Genomic DNA, 18,150 nt, shown 5'->3' on the forward strand with positions numbered 1-18,150 from the left:
ATAAACAACCAAAATTATTCAATTATGTAAATTAAATAAGTTTTCTTAATAAGTGAAGATTACATTATGATTTTATATATAAATTGCTACATAATTCGCAATATTATATTTTTTTACCATCGGAGAGAGGTTGAAATATGTTCCGACATAAGTTTAATATACCATATAGGTTTATAACTTGTAAAACTATATTTATTTATATAAACAATAACGTATTATTTATTATTTATTTTAAAAACATATAAAATTATTAATAAAAATAGCGTATGCTATGTAACAATAACAATTATTTCTTTCAAAATTATACTTTTAGTAATTGAGTTATATAAAGATAAAAAATAAATATATATAGTTTTGAACCTATAGCATAGCATGATGACATTGCATGAAGAATCAAATGAAATTTTGTCAACGACATTGCAGAGGTATAATGCAATTGACTAATTATTTTATTTTTAGAATATTTTTTGTACAAATAATTATTTATGTTTTTCTTATTCATATATCTATGTGTCAGATCTTATTTTTTTCAATGAACTTAATTCCACTAAAACTAACGGGAAAGTTTGATAAGTCTCGATATGATCATGATTGATGAAGACATTTTTTTCCTCTTAAACAGTATTTTCGATTATTAATAGTGGTTACTTTTATATTTAAGTTATTTTGTTTATGATATTATCATTATGATCTTCTTTTTGGTTTTCCATCTTCTATTCTATATGCGTTAGTGTTCATGTGCTATATCAAAAGTTGAATTTGTGGCTAACACTCATATATTTTCTCTATTCTTTCTGTCTTAAATCTTTTAAATTATTACCCTCTACTTTCTTAAAGTATCATTCGGGTATTTTTCCATGTTAAAAGTATGTTAGCTATTGCTAGTCATACTAATTATTGGGATACTATTTAATAATCAACTTAGCTATAATATTTAATTGAACATTACAAATATAAAGTTTTATATAACAAATCTAAAAATATAAAAGTCTTTTTCTACTACAACAATGGGTTTGAGAATGGTTTTTAAGAATATAAAAAATACAGATAGTTTAGCATAGAGGGTTTAACTAGAGTAGGAGATAAGTAAATCTTTAAGGAAAATTTGTCAGAAACCACCTTTTATAATCACTTTTTTGCGAGAAACCACCTTTTTAAAAAATTTGGTTAATTAGCCACCTTTTTTGTTCTTTTTTTTGTTGGAAGCCACCACTTGCCGGAATCTGGCGTTGACCTTGATTTTCCGGCGTTGACCATTAGATTTTCGCCATTTTCCCCCCTTTATCTTTCTCCCCCCTCCCCCCTCGCTTCCCCGGCAACCCCCCCTCCCCCCTCGCATCCCCGGCGACCCCCCTCCTCCCTCGCAACCCGCCGGCAAACACCCCCCACGGCCATCCCCACCCTCCCAGCCCTAAGCCCATCACCTCCCTCGCATCCCCCGACATCTTAGGTGGAATAAATGGCGAAAAATCTGGAAAAAAATGGCGAAAATCTGATGGTCAACGCCGGAAAATCAAGGTCAATGTCGGATTCCGGCAAGTGGTGGCTTCCAACAAAAAAAAGAACAAAAAAGGTGGCTAATTAACCAAATGTTTTTAAAAGGTGGTTTCTCACAAAAAAAAGTGATTATAAAAGGTGGTTTCTGACAAATTTTTCAATCTTTAATAAACTAAACACAACTTTTTGAGGTAATTTGTGTAATTAATAATGGTTTAATTAAAATCAATTAAAAACGATGTTGTCAATTATGGTTGCCTTTTTTAACAAAAGTGGAATGGTTCTAATAGATGAAACTACCCAAAATGATAATTGTTGCAACAAAAAAAGAATGGAGAAATTATATAAACAAAATGGTGTTGAAAAATCTCATTTCACAGCAACAAAAAATCAACAATGTTAACAAAAAAATTAACAATGTTAACATTAAATAAAATAAACAATAATCCGTGCAACGCACGACCTTCAAAACTAGTTATTAATAAAAGAAGAAACGACCTATTGTATTTGGGAGAAAATACGTTATAATTTGTTAATTACAGTTTTCTTACCATTACCATATTTGGCCATTTCGATTGACTTTTTTCTCCAGCAGATACGTAGGGTCTTTGTCAAAAGAAAAATGATATGTAATATGTTGGGTTAGAAAGATGGCCAAGGACTTATTATCTATATGTAATGAATTAAGGATTTTTTGTCACATAAAACCAAATAATTTTTTTTTTTTTTTTTTTTTTTTTTTTTTTGCTGAAAAAAAAGTTATAAATTTTTTTTGGAAGAAAAGATCCAGTATGATACTTCAGTTCGCAACCTAAACAAATTTACGAATTTTGGGCAAAAAAATCAACTTACCGGTGTTTACCTTACCTTACCCTCCAATTTCTCACTCTCTTTGTCGTTTTGACATAACCACCCCATAAATACTTAATATAAAACCTCAATTATTTTCAATTCTTCTTCTTCATCATTGGAGCAACTCCTCACCATTAGGGATGGCAACGGATGGGATTTGGATCGGGTGAGTCATCACACGCATCCATCACTCGGTTAGATTAACTCTCATCCATCCATTCGTCACCCGCTTTACTCATTACTCGAAATTCATCCATCACAACCGGGTGATTCAGGTGGGTCGGGTGATTAACGGGTGAAAAATCTAAATATCAAATTTAGATTATTATAACTATTAAAAAGATAATGTACCCAATTTTCACCTACATTTTCCGAAATCATAAATAAGTACGCCGATGATTTTAGCATAAAGAAAAGGTGACTTCGCACCATACAAGTTTTAGGAAGTCGTCTTCACAATAATAAAGTCTCGACAACAATACTTCAACAATACGAGTTTCAAAAATACGAGTTTGAACAAAAAAAGATTGAACCGGGTGCTTAACCGGGTCATCGGGTGATGGGTGAGAAATGGTCACCCGCATCCTACCTAGATCCGTTACTCGGTCTTCATCCGTTTATTACGTTTTTTCACCCTTTTATTTAAACAGGATAGAGCGGGTTAGTGGATATCCACTGAATATTGCCATCCCTACTCACCATTGAAACAATAGGTTGAAGCTCTAAGGTTAAGATAATGAAACTCAACCAAGATACATCCTATAAAACAACAATTGCCACCAGAATGTTGAATTCTTTGCAGGAAATTCTTAAAATGGTCTTAAGTTACCAACTGAATTATCATAATTGATCTTTGACTCCAAAAATTTTTATTAGCTCTTTCCCGTAAATTAAAAATGAGGAAAATATAGGTGAATTCATTAACAATAACGAAGTCCTAATAGCATTATTCAACGCGAAATTTCACTACATAATTTCATAAACTAAGAGGAGTTATATTGTTATATAATGCTCATTGTTATCTCTTAGAATTGCATACATCAAAACCAAACTAACATTCACGAAAAACATGTACTAATGATATAACAAAGTTAATTTGTCAAAAGCAATTTAAAGGTATTTGCTCTTGGATGATAATATCTATTTCAAGGGGGTGGTGGAACGATTATTTTGCCATAAACAATAAATCTAGTGAATATAAAATCTGTAGCCAAGAGTTGTATAGAAAAACATACGTAGAGCAATCAATAGTGGGACTGATATTGATTTTGTAGTCTACACCGCACGCAGAAGGGAGCTTATTAGCACGGTCATAGTTGATGCCGTAGGACTTAGCAGCGGGCTTGAGGCATTTACAGGCTTGTTGGCGGTCAGGTTTGGTCTTAGCTGAGCTAGCAAGGTTCTTAACCCCACCGCAGCACGTAGCTGGGATTGATCCCCCGTTCTTTAAGTAACCGAGGCATGGCATCACCATATTTAGCACCTGCCCACAAGTTAAGGCTTGTGCGGCATGAGGTGCAACCACGAGCATGGTAATGAAGATTAGGCCTACCAATTTAGTTAGCACCGCCGAGCTAGCCATGGTATGTTTTTGTTGAGTGATTTGATAATGAAAATTGGTAACGATAATGAGGTTGCAATGATGTTAAAAATTTGCAATTTTTGTGTGGTAGATAAAGTAGGTCCATGAGGTATTTATAGAGGAAATTTGTATGCATATAATGGCTTACATTAAGTTGAACAAAGTATACAAACAAAAGTGCAGGAGTCCTATTGATATGTCCTAACCTCAAGTGATACATCACATGTCCTAATTTTCCTCTTTGCTTACAAGATAAAAAAAAGGAAGGTTGAGAGGTTGCATACCTTTTTTGTTTCTTTTATTGTCTACTTTTTACCCTCATGAAATAGCATATAAACAATCGATATTATATAATGAAGAATGTGAGATAGAGAGCAAATCGGTGCTTAGTGATTTGTTGGTTTAAGTATGATGATGAGGGTAACGTTTGCTTATTTTCCCTAAATATATATGTGGGTCTTAATTGAAAATAAAGGTAGTAAAATGAGTTGTTTTTGTTCTAGTTCACCTGTTCATCAAACAATATCAAAATGCAAGATTTTATATTCACCAGAAAGAAAACGTGCTTTTATTTGTGTGCATAATTTATGAAGTAAAAAGATGCAGTAGTATATACATGTCATTATGTTTCTAGATAGCAGAAAGTACTAAAATTGATGATATGCTTTGAGTAATAATGAGTAGATTCTTCTAGTATTACTTTTGATGGAGATGCCTAACCGCCAAATAAAATCTGCATAACCATATCAAGACCATACACAATATCTAATATGTAATGCCCTTGTAAATTCGAGTCCGATTATGTTAAAGAGTACTAGTTCTCCCTACGGCACTTCATATCCATCAATATCATAGTCTAACTACCTTACGCGCTTTTACCCTTGCGAATTGCAAATGAAGCGCGCACCTAAACTAACTAATTAAGATCCTAGTCCCTTAATACCTTGTACGACAATAAACTACTTAAGCTAAGTAATGTCCACAAATCCACATCATGGTCTATCATTTCAAGTTGAAGGATGATGATTAATGTTATTATGACATGTATATTATTAGGATCTAAAATCATGAGAAAATTTGGTATTTGTGACATCTATATAACTTTAATATGGTGTAAGAAATATGTTTGGGTCAAGTCATTGGAGGAGGATGTAGACCCCATATAAACAAAAGATGTTGGCTCGTAGACAAGCAAGTTTCTATTGGGATACCCTATATGGCGGTCGCATCAATATTGTTCGTGCACGAAAGCAACGTCAACTGTTCTCTAATTTTCAACCATATACTGCCCGTGTCATCAAATAATATGACTTCTCTTTAGCTATTGTCAAGTTGGGGCATTGATATAATCAGGCAATTTCATCCAAAGGCTTCAAACGAGCATCAATATATTCTCGTTGCAGTTGATTACTTTTCAAAGTGAATCGAAGATGCTTCATTTTCAAAAATAGGGAAAAAAAACAAGTCTTGAAGTTCGTAATCAACAAAATTATGTGTCGGTATTAAAAAACCTTGTAAATGATCTCATATAATGGTTTTGTAACACCCCGACAATTCTCTATTTTCCCAAATACCATTTCCATATAAAACTTAGAGAATTATCAAAGCATTATCATTCGTGTCATAATGTACCGGCTTATTCAGAATTTTGCAGTGAAAGTAAATAAATAACTTTGGACACTTAGTAACTTAATCAACCATAAAGTCAACTCTCAAAACCCAACAAAAAGTCAAACCAATTTAAAAGTCAACTATTGAAACCATAACTCAATTCAAATCATAAAAGCAATAAATAACTAAGCACAATCTTTCCGCGAAATCCAAACACAGGATGCATCATCTTCAGACCTAGAATGGTTGATGCTTTATTGATCCTGATAGACTGCTTACCAAATGGATTATCACCGGATCAATAATGCACAATCATGATTGACATACAGAAAAACAAGTAATCAGCAAAGCTGAATACTATATAATAAATATAATATAAAGCCTAAGATGATACTGATAAAGTTTTTATGCTAAGTAAGTTGTATTATAGATCACCAAAACAATATATACAACCTGAGCTAACTTCAATTATAGAACAACCCAACTAGGTTGGCCCCCTCTAAACTGAAGAGCAAAACAAGAATATACATCAATTGAACACTTTTTCGATCGACATTTTTTCCCTATGAGTAAGCTTTTCAAGCATAACAAGTTTAATTCTTAACTGCACTACATCTTTCATTCTGTTAAAAATAACTTATGGTCTCCAAACCACCTGATTCCAAGTGGCTTCCTTACGCACCCATGATAAAGAAGACCATTAAAAACTGCAGCAATTATCTTCTTTTGAATCCCTGACCTTTTGCTATTCTGTAAGGAAAATATATGTCTTTGAAACAAATTCTGCACTGAAGAGAGTTGTAGCCAATTCTTAATCATATCAAGACATTTAAGGGCATATGCGCATTGAAAGAATAAATGTTATGCGTTTGCAGCTCATTATCACACAACAGACAAGGGTTTGACTCCCTAATTCCAATCTTGACCAAGATATCCGAAATTCTCAACCTTTGATGCGTCACTAACCAACAAATTATTCTGTGTTCTAGAATAATAGATAATATGTTCTAGATTAATTTATCCCAATGGACAACAATATGTTCACCTATCATTTTTTGATAGATTCTTTTATTGCTGAAATGACTAATGTTCTTCACTTCTTGCTCAATGTACATCGTCTTCAACATATTTTTAATCTTATAGACCTGCTTCCAGTACCAACAACCATCCAAGGGTGGTTCATAGTCCCACCAAAGAACATTTTTAATGTACACTTCATGAAGGTTGGTATATTCAAAATGCTAGTTTTTGGAGTAATGATGATTAAATTCAAGCAAAATCGTGAATCATAATGGTATATATTGTAGGTAAACTGTAACATCTTATCTTTGATATAGATAACTGAGGTTCTATCTGTATTTTTAGTTATCTAATGTTAGGTCTAGCAAGAAAGAAAATGCAAATTATTCGCTCAAGTTGACTCCTCTATATAATTATCTCTCTTTTATGCATATTTAATGATAAAGATGGAGGGAGAGTGGGAGGGGGAGGGGGAGGGGGAGGGGGAGGGGGAGAGGGAGGAGTATTACTATAAGAATTAAAGCTCAATAGCTACATATCCTTCTTGTCTGCTTCACATCCTGGGATATTGGGGAATTTGTCGATGATGAAGCTTTAGTTGTGTGGCAAAACTTTATTGCACATGGGAAATCCACATGATTTTGTTGGATCCTTTTTTGTTGGCTATTGTGCATATCCCTGTGTTGATGATGTTATTCTCCTAACTGATGAAGAATATCTTGCTTGTTCGGAATTTCTTATTTCCTTGACTAGCACATCATGATAATGCCAATTAGAAAAGTTTATGAGTATGGGAATGAGAGAGGAGAGAAATTATCTCTCTGAAAATGTATTCAATATGAAGAAGTGAATGACAGAGTTATTACAGACTTGTATTTATAGTCCAGTTAGTTATAACTAACTAACAAAAAATATTAGCCACTAATAACAGCTTGTGTAACCATTTATAGTTTTATTACAACTTGAGGAATATAACTCATATCCCCCCCTTGAATCTGGACATGGGAAGAATGCACAAGTCCAAGCTTGGAAGTAATATGTTGATACTAAGGACCTCCTAGAGGTTTAGTGAGCACATCTGCTAATTGTTGAGAGCTGGAGACATGATAAGTTTGAAGAAAACCAGACACCACTTATTCTCTAACATAGTGGCAATACCTGTTCAGATGCTTTGTCTTCTCATGAAAAACTGCATTCTGTGCAATATGTTCAGCAGTAGAATTGTCACAATATAACTTAATAGCTAAATTAACTTTGATATTGAAATCATGAAGCAAGCCTTCAAGCCAAGCTACTTCTGAGGCAGCACTAGACATGCTCCTGTATTCAGCTTCAGCTGAAGATCTACTCACAATTTTCTGTTTCTTAGTTTTCCAAGAAACCAGGTGAGAGCCTAGAAACATACAATGTGCACTCAAAGATTTGCAGCTAAAAACACAGGAACTCCAGTCAGCATCACTGTAAGCTTCCAATTGAAAATCACAGTCAGCACCATAAAATATACCCAAATCAAGTGTGCTCCTAAGATACTTCACCACATGCATAACTGCCTGAAGATGAGGCTTCCTTGGACAGCTAAGAAATTGACTAAGATGTTGAGTTGTGTATGCATGTCTTGTGATATTCAATTACAATAACCTGCTAACTAACTGTCTATACACCTCTAGTTCAACAAGAATCTCACCATTATCAGTTGTCAAACCCAGCCCTTTGGGTAAATGAATGGTAACTGGTTTGTCATGTGGCCAATTGAAATCCTTCATAATGTCTGAACCTGACTATGTAATGTACCTGAAGCAGTCTTGATGATTTCTATGCCCAGAAAATATTTCATAGACCTCAAGTCTTTAATAGTGACAGCCATGTCAAGATCATGTTTCACAATGTCTATCTGAGATTGGCTAGTCCCAGTTAAGACCATGTCATCAACATAAACCAAAAACTCCCCATCTTTATGTCTAGTAAACAATGAATAATCTTGAATGGATTGGACAAAACCGTGAGCAAGCAGAAATTTAAACAACTCTTTATTCCATTGTCTGGATGCCTGTTTAAGACCATATATGGACCTTTTAAGTCTGCAGACATCTCCATTTTTGGCCTTTGTATATCCCTTAGGTGGTTTCATAAACACTTCTTTATCTAAGAACCCATGCAAAAAAGCATTATTTATGTCAAGTTGACATAGATGCCACCCCTTAGCAGTAGCAAGAGAGATCACCACTATAACATTAGTAATTTTAGCCACTGGAGAAAAGGTATGAGTGAAATCTTTCCCTGGAACTTGTTGATATCCTACTGCCACCAGCGTTGCTTTGGATCTCTCTACTGAACCATCCGGATTATACTTGATTTTAAAAATCCACTTGGAAGCAATAGCTTTCTTGTCTTTGGAAGAGAAGTTAACTCCCAAGTATCATTCATTTCTAAGGCGGAAATTTCCTTATCCATAACAACTTGCCACTCAGGAATCAAACATGCTTGTTTGTAAGAAAATGGTTCAGAATAAAGTGGAGAAGAAGAAGAAACATAAAAGGATAATGAATTGGAGTGGTGAGGAATTGTAGGATAATCAAAATCTAGGAGTTTAAGGGGAGGATTGTTGACCCTAGTAGATTGTCTAACAGGAGGATTAGGATTTGTAGATAGGGAAACAGGAGGAGAAGAGTGCACTAAAGCAAGAGAATTAGATAAAGATGCAAAAGTAGAAGCAGAATTAGGAATAGGTTGTGTATTTTGTGAAATTTGAGGAGATGTACTAAGACTGAAAGTAGGAGGTTGGTTTTGTGTAGAGAGAGTGGGAGTGTTATCAATAGGAGTAGAGTTATTATTGGCCAGATCAGCATCATTTGAATTAGGAAAGACTAGACTCGATTTATGTAAAACATGATTAGAAGGAAGATCTGATAAGTCAATGAGAGGACATAAAGCCTCTGAGTGAGACATGGAAAATGTATCAGAAGTATTCTGAAAGGGGTAAATATGTTCTTGAAAGATAAGGTGTCTGGTAACAAAGCACTTTTTAGAAGTCAAATCATAAACTTTATATCCCTTTTGACCAAAATGGTATCCTAAGAAGATGCATTTAGTAGCTCTAAGGCTAAATTTGTCTCTTCTTCTATCATTGTTATGAACATACAAAGACACCCAAACACTCTAAGGTAATCATAATAAGGCTTGGTATTTGTTAAAACTTCAAAAGGGCTTTTCCAAGCTAAGAAAGGTGTAGGAATTTTATTGATAAGATATGTAGCAGTGAGAAGACATTCACCCCAAAAAACAGATGGAAGGTTAGCTTGGAATTTTAGGGCTCTAGCTACTTCTAAGAGATGTTTATGTTTTCTTTCCACCCTCCCATTTTGTTGAGGACACCTACTATACTCCTTTGATGTATGATGCCCTTATTACCAAACTGAGTTAGGCATTGGTATTGAATAATTTCTGTTCCATTACCAGACCTTATTCCTTTAACATGTTTTCCATATTGTGTTTCAACTTGAGATAAGAAATCTGCAATAGTTCTATAAACCTGGTGTTTGTTTTGTAAGAGGAAAGTCCATGTGGTTCTACTGAAATCATCAAGAATTATAAGGAAATATGAGGCTCCATGGAGGGTTTTAATTTTATAAGATTCCCAAAGATCTATATGAATAAGAGAAAAGGATCCAGTAGCTCTAAACACACTTCTTGGAAATGGTAATTTATGATGTTTGGCAAATACACATATTTCACAAAAATATCATTGATATGTGAACACACAGAAGAGTTTATACTTCATCCTAGATAAAGAAGAGTGCCCTAGTCTAGCATGAAGAATATTAGTTGAAGGTTGAGATGTAGCATGATCTGTATGAATAGGAGGAGAGACAGGAGGAGCATTGGTGTAGTTAGTGTGTATGAAGGGATTATTTTCTTGTGAACAAGCAAGAAGACTCAGAACAGTTTGATGCATGTTAAGGTAATATAATCCACCAATTTTAATACCCTAAAGTAACTTCTTTCCATCATCAGCAACAAAAGTACATTGAGACATTGTAAAATGTACATTAATCTTGCTATGAACAACCAACATTCCCACATATAACATATTACTTTTGAAACTAGGAACTACTAACACATTATGCAAAGTAATCCTATCATTTATCACCACATCACCTATTTCAGTAACATAAGTGCATTTACCATTAGGCAGCCCTACCTGAATTATTTTATCAAGCTTTCTTTTAGAAGTAAGAATGGATGCATCATATGTCATATGATCAGTTGCACCAGAATCAATAATCCAAACTGAATTAGGAAATATACCTGCAAAATGAACAGATGGTGCATGATTATTGGAAGATTCTTGAATAATCTGCTTCCCTTTCTCACTTTTGAGAAACTCCTTGAATAGAGTTTGCATCATAGAAGAATCCACATGATTTGCATAAATAGATGTTGAAGGTCCAGCAGATAAAAATTCCAAAGGAGTGTCTTCATAGTTGTTATCAGCAACAACATGAGCCACCAACTTACTAGAAGAAGCAGATAATAAAGGCTTCTTATGATACCAATTAGGAAATCCAATGAGTTTGAAACATTGGTCCTTGGTATGCCCTTTCCCTTTACAATAATCACATTTGATATTCAATTTCTCCAACTTTTCTTTTCTCTAGTCTCTTTTTCCACCATAGTTTTTTTGTACAGCTAAAGTACTAGCTTCTGGTGATGTCTACTGTACAGCAGAAATTTGTTTATGTTCTTCGATTTGCTGAGCCAAAGAATAGGCTCTATTGATTGTAGGCAATGGATCCATTGACAAAATGTTAGTGATAACATTGTCATAACCATAATTCTGACCTAGCAAAAACTCCATTTTTTTTTCGGCTTGAAACTCAACAATTTTCTTAAAGAAATTACATGTACACTTAGTTATAGCTCCACAACTACAATCTGGAAAGTTTCGCAAGTTCTGCAGTTCTTCCCATATTCGTTTCATCTTTCCAAAATAAGCAACAATTGAAAGATTCTCCTATTTCAATTTTTGTAAATCTTTCTTTAATTGATAAATCTGTGGACCATTACTCTATCCATACCTTTCACAAACCTCAGTCCATAATTGAGTAGAACTTCTACAGACGTAAAGTTCTTACCAATTTCTGGCTCTATTGAGTTAACAATCCAACATGTCACAAGATCATCACATCGCAACCATCGATTAAACTCCTTATCCTTCGAATCAGGTTTCACACTTGAACCATCCAAAATTCCTAGCTTATTTTTCGCAATCAATGCACGCTTAATGTTTCTCTTCCAGCTAACAAAATTAGTTGAATTCAAACTAACGACAACGAATTTGTTCATAGTTTGATCCGAATTTGAAATGTAAAACGGATCATTGTAACTATTACTTACATTGTTATCACCAGCACCTCCAGTTACTGAATTTTCGCTACTTACTTCCGCCATTGAAGAAGAAATCAAGAACGTTCGAGCAGAAATTCGAGGTTTAAATTGCAAAATTTGCAAAAAAATTGCAACGATTTAGAGAAGATCTTGTAATTCTAAAGGTGAACCGAAGTTGAAATCAAATTAATTCAGCTTCAGTTAATCTAGATTAATTTGTAGGTCAATCAATTTGAACCTGCTCTGATACCATGAAAATCAGAGAGGAGAGAAATTATCTCTCTGAAAATGTATTTGATATGAAGAAGTGAATGACAGAGTTATTAAAAACTTGTATTTACAGTCCAGTTAGTTATAACTAACTAACAAAAAATACTAGCCACTAATAACAACTTCTGTAACCATCTATAGTTTTATTACAACTTGATGATTTTATATTTCTGCTAAGTAAGTAATTTTCATTCCATAAAAGCATCAAATTACATCATACCCTCTCCTAAGGCAAAGCAAACCAACTAGGTTGGACCCCTCTAAACCAAGGGAAGGGCTACTCCTGACAAAACCAGGGACATATTACAAACTCAGAAATCATGTATAATCAGTCCTACTTATTTTTTGGGTAGAACAACTCCTATTCTACTCATAACAGCCTGCTTAATAAGTTTGGTTACAACACTATTAGTAGGCATGTAGCTCATCCAAAAACTCTTGTTCCTACTTTGCCATATGTAGTAAACTAGAGTTATAATTCCAGCATTCTTACATTGCTTCCAAAACTTACTTCTGCCACTGTTCCTGACCCATCTTGTAAGTTGTGGTAGTGTTTTTGCAGGAGTTGCGATGCCCAACCAAGTTTTGATTTCTTGCAAGCACCTAGTGCTAAATAGACATTGGAAAAACAAATGATTGTGTGTTTCCACCTCATCATCACACATTAAGCACTTATTAGTCTTTGAAATACCAATATGTGATAGTCTCTCTGTTGTTTGCAGCTTAGCTTGAAGGGCTAACCAAGCTATAAAACGATGATTAGGAATATTAAGCCTATTCATATGACTTTATCCCACGTGACTGCTTCTTTATCCCCTTTGAGCTTATCATACACTCTTTGAATATAGTATACATGCATTGTACTCAATTCATTTTATATAAAGAGAGTTTTTAGCTGCTCTTTAACATGGCATAACTTCCTCCAATACCAACTTGCTCCAGTGTTAGGAGAGTAACTCCACCAGTCTCCCCCCTTTATGTATACAGAGTGTATCCAACGAATCCACACATTATCTTGAAAAAATTGCCCATATGTACTTGCGCAAACAAGCAATGTTCCAACTCATCACCTCTCTAAAGCCCAATCCTCCATTGGCTTTGCTCCAGCATAAGTTCTCCCAAGCCACCAATCCTGGCTTGTGAGAGTAAGCTTGACCACTCCATAAGAAAGCCCTACAGATTCTTGTAACTTCTTCTAAGACACTCTTAGGTAAAATGAAAACTTGAGCCCAATACCTATGTAAGCTAACCAGTACAGTGTTGATTAACTGAGTTATAGCTGTATAGGATAGGTTCCTTGAGCTCCAAAGCCTAATTCTTGCAGTCATCTTCTCATTATTATGTCACGTTAAGCTTTAGAGATTTTCCTTGCATAGATCGGTACCCCTAAATACCTAAATGGCAGTGTACTTCTCTGAAAACCAAATGCTTCAGTGATTCTGACTATGTCTCTCTCCTGCATTCCACTTGTATATATAGCTGATTTACTGCTATCAGCTGTCAAGCATGAAGAGTCTGAAAAAATCTTGAAAGCTTGGAGCAGCAATAGAATAGAAGAGTACTCTCCCTTGCAGCACAATATAAGGTCATTAGCAAAACACAAATGTGTTAATTGAGTTTCTTTACATCTAGGGTGGAAATGAAATTAATCTATCTCACATAACTTGTATAGGATGCGAGAAAGATATTCCATGGATATCACAAACAATAAGGGAGACATAGGATCTCGCTGTCTCAATCATCTTTCAGCTTTAAAATACCCCTCCAAACTACCATTTATCATCAGAGCATACTTTGGTGTTGTAACACAATGCATAACTAGTTTTGTAAACTGTGCAGCGAAACCAAGATGCATCAACATTTCTTGCAAGAAACTCCAATTTACTGTATCATAGGCCTTCTATATGTCTATTTTCAGATAACAACCAGGTTGCACTCTCTTCCTTCCATAATGCTTCACAAGGTCTTGAATGACCATTATGTTATGCACAATAAGCCTGCCATGAACAAACCCCCCCTTGATTTTCAATTATTCTATTAGGGAGAATTTGCCTTAGCCTGTTGTAAATTACCTTTGAGAGGCATTTGTATAAAGTATTGCATCAAGATATGGGCCTATAGTCAGTCACACTCCTTGTACACCTAGTTTTATGCACGATGTGATTGTAGTAGTATTCAACTCTTTTAGTATCCTTCCATTCTGAAGAGTCTCCATTACAGCAGCTATGACATCCTGGTGTACTATGTCCCAACTATCTTTATAGTAGTATGATCCAAAACCATCAGGCCCCGGTGCCTTGCACCCAGGGATTGAAAATAGGGCATTCTTGATTTCAGCTTCAGTGTAAGGAGCATTAAGGATGTTCCTATGCACTTATGTGAGTAAAGGTCTAGTATGCACCAGTTGAGGGATCACATGTCTTTTGTTAGTGATGTTACTTCCCAACAAATTCTTGTAATATGCCAAAAAAAAGCATTTACAACTTCCTGTGGTGTATTCTGCCAAGTACCTTGCTCATCTTATATGCTATAAATCTGATTCTGAATTCTTCTAGCTTTTAGACTTTGGTGAAATATGCTTGTATTTTCATCACCATCTCTCAACCAGTCTAATTTAACCTTCTGCTTCAGGAAAGATATATAGATACCATGTTTCTCTTTATAATCCTTGACTGCTTGTAATTCTTGCTCTACTATTTCACTGCACCCAGGATGAAGGTGCATTTGTTGCTGAGCTTCCAACATTTTCTTCTGTGCCTCCAAATCTGCTATTTGAACCTCTGAGAACCCAATCTTATTCTAATCTTTCAGTACAACTTTCACTTTCTTTAAAATCTGAACCACTTGAAACATCCTCGTGCCTTGTATAGGTGTGTTCCAAGCTTGCGTCACAAGATTGTCATATTGTGGGGAAGTTTTCCACATTTTAAAGTATCTAAAAGGCCTCCTGCCTCCTCTATCCTGTTTATACACAGTGAGTAAGGCAGGTGAGTGACCAAAATCTCTCTCATACTGAAAATTGACTTATGCAGTATCATGATTAGTGATCCATGCTTGATTAGCAAGCATTCTGTCAAGTTTAGAGAATACTCTTCCCCTTGTTGCTTGTTGTTCCAGGTAAAGAAATTCCCTGAACTTTTTATGTCAGTTATGTGACATTCATCCACACAAGCCCTGAACTCCTATATTTTCCCTTCTCTCACCACGGAACCTATCCTCTCATCTGAATGTACGACACAATTAAAATCTCCACATAACAACCAAGGCTCCGGTGTATTCAAATAGTTCAAATCCTCCCATAACACTCTCCTTTTTTCTCTTTCATTGAAAGCATATACAAACATGCAAAAGAATCCAGAAACACCATTCATGGGTGTGATATAGCAATGTAATAACTAGCTAGTACCTTTTACAATATTAACTGTAAAACTTCCAGGCCTCCATGCAAGAATTATTCTGCCTCCATCATAACTATTGGTATTTGAAGAAAAACACCACCCATTAAAGACTCTTTGGCAAAGGCTACCTAGGTTAGCAACCTTGACATTAGTCTCCAGGAGACAAACAATACCTAATGACAAGCTGTGAATATAGAATTTCACATGTGCTTGCTTCCTGATATTGTTTACTCCCCCGACATTCCAACACAATAATCTATCCATTGCCAATAGGGAATGTTCCCCTCCCCTCCATATTCACCCTATTTATCACACTAAGAGCATTGGCAATATCATTTTCATCTCCAGCTAAATCCAGTAATGAATTAAACACATTGTCTGTAGGGGTGTGTTTAATAGATGTAATCCTCGTCTTTATGGGTTTAAGGCCCTCTGAAAACCCTCTGGATCATCTGTCTTGCCCACCATTGAAGATTGAGCTAGTTGCTTATCCGCTGATATCTGTGGTTGGACCTCCTGATGTAGTGGTTCTGGACTTTGCTCCTGAACTTTAGGTGCCATTTGTTTAGGCCTCCAAATTTGCCTACCTCTTTGCATTTTTACAAACTTTGCCTTCATGACCAAAGTTATTGCAATGCTCACACCTTACCAGCCTCCATTCATAGTGCACGGGAATACTCACCTTAATGCCATGCTCATTCATGAAGTAAATGACCTCAGGTAAGGCTTGATCCACTTTGATTTCCACCAGAATGCGTGCATATTGAAGTTTCTCTCTATTACGAGTAGCATCATCTCGTTTTATAGGGTGTCCAATTTGCGCCACTATCTTGTGTAATTACTTTCCCCCAGTACTTTAGTGCTAGTTCCAACTGAACCCAAACATGAAGGGTTTTAATATCCTCCTTTGCAAAGTCCATATCAGGAGACCAGGCCTTCAATATGACTGGTTTCTTATGAAAGAAATAATGCCCCTCCAACACTTTCTCCATCGAATCCATTGCCTGAAACACTCACTAAGAACACCCCCTTCTTAATCATAGCAACATTATCTATAATGTGAGGCTGAGGATATAACGCATAGAGTAAGACTAAGGTAGAAAGCTATGAGACCGAGGATATGAAGTACCATTTCTTAGTTCCAATGATACAATGTGCATAATTTATTTCAATGCAAGGATGATCAGGTTACCCTATATGAAATAGGGAAGGAAAAAAGGTGGGGAGGTTGATTCGATCAGCCGACGGTTAAGAGATTGGAGTTCATGTTTCATTGCTTAAAGAATTTTGAAAATCGCATCGAAAGAAAACCAATCACTGAAGCTTGACCACGAAAGATAATTAAAGGTCCTTTCGAGTACTAAGGTTGGAAGTTAAAATTTGGGTTCTTTAAACTTCCAAAAACGCTCCCACTAAATAACTTGAAACTATTATTGACAGTATGTTTCAATGTCATTGTGACATAAAATAAGCATGTGCTATAATCACAAGGAGGATGTAGAGTAACATCATTAATACATAGATAGCCAGCAAAACCAAAAAAAAAAAAAAGGATCTTATAGAACTATGTGGATGTGCAACACATAGTGTGTATACATGTAAACCAAGGCCAAAATTCAATCCATAAACATTTGTTATTTTGGGTTTCCGGTACGATCCGATCCAAACACAGAATACGGATAGGACTAGGTGGACAAGAATTTCAGTGTATTTTTTTAGCAACTAAAAATTCAAAGATTAAAAATAGTTTAAAAGTTATAAATTTAAAATGCTAAAAATCTAATCTTTATTGCATTTAAGATTATCGTCCTTAGAATTATAAAATTTTAATGTATCTAACTTATTACTATATATTCAAAACAAATCAAAATATAACAATTTTAAGAAACATTGTCCAAAATGTCCAAAATATAATCTTTGAGCATTGTATTTTAAAAAGCAATGTCACTTAAATCCAAGTTGGAAATTCACATTTCTATTATTTCTCCATTAATAATAAAAATCGGACTACCATAAGAACTTGTTAAACTTCCAAAACCCCTCATACTAATTAACTTAACTTTATCATTGTAGAGTAGGTTTACTTTTCATTGTGACATAAACTAAGCATATGCTATAATGACAGAGAAGAGGGATGTATACATATTAAGGAGCAACCAAATTCAGTCCATAAGAACTTGTGTTTTGAGGTTTTCGATACGATCCAATCCAAACCCCAAAGTTTCCTATCCGAATAAGTAGATAGGAATTTCAATTTTTTTTTTACCAATTAAAATAATAACGGTTAAAAAAATTTAAATTTCTAAAGTAAAAAAGCTAAAAATCTAATTTTTATTACCTTTAAAATTATTATCTTTAGAATTATTAAAATTTTAATGTATCGAACTTATAAATATGTTTAATACAAAGAAAAGCATATTTTTTTAAAAAATGCAGATTTCCCTTCAATCGATAAAATACAATAGGGGCAATATACTGTATACATGCATATTACGCTTGCTTCTTGAGTGCTTCCCTCTACATCATAAAGAAGAG

The 18,150-nt window shown here is 34.8% G+C and overlaps 1 protein-coding gene across 1 annotated transcript in view; it reads right to left on the bottom strand.

Annotated features, from left to right (window-relative positions):
* Positions 1-4,009, bottom strand: part of LOC104905600 (non-specific lipid-transfer protein 1) — a 7,202-nt gene extending 3,193 nt beyond the window's left edge. Inside the window, exon 1 of the mRNA XM_010694187.3 lies at positions 3,585-4,009. Within this exon, the coding sequence (XP_010692489.1) occupies positions 3,585-3,931 (347 nt within the window). The 5' untranslated portion in view covers positions 3,932-4,009. The remainder of the gene's footprint in view (positions 1-3,584) is intronic.
* Positions 4,010-18,150: the final 14,141 nt, after the last annotated feature.

This window comes from Beta vulgaris, chromosome 1 (assembly GCF_026745355.1).
Source record: "Beta vulgaris subsp. vulgaris cultivar EL10 chromosome 1, EL10.2, whole genome shotgun sequence".
Taxonomy (NCBI): Eukaryota; Viridiplantae; Streptophyta; class Magnoliopsida; order Caryophyllales; family Amaranthaceae; genus Beta; species Beta vulgaris.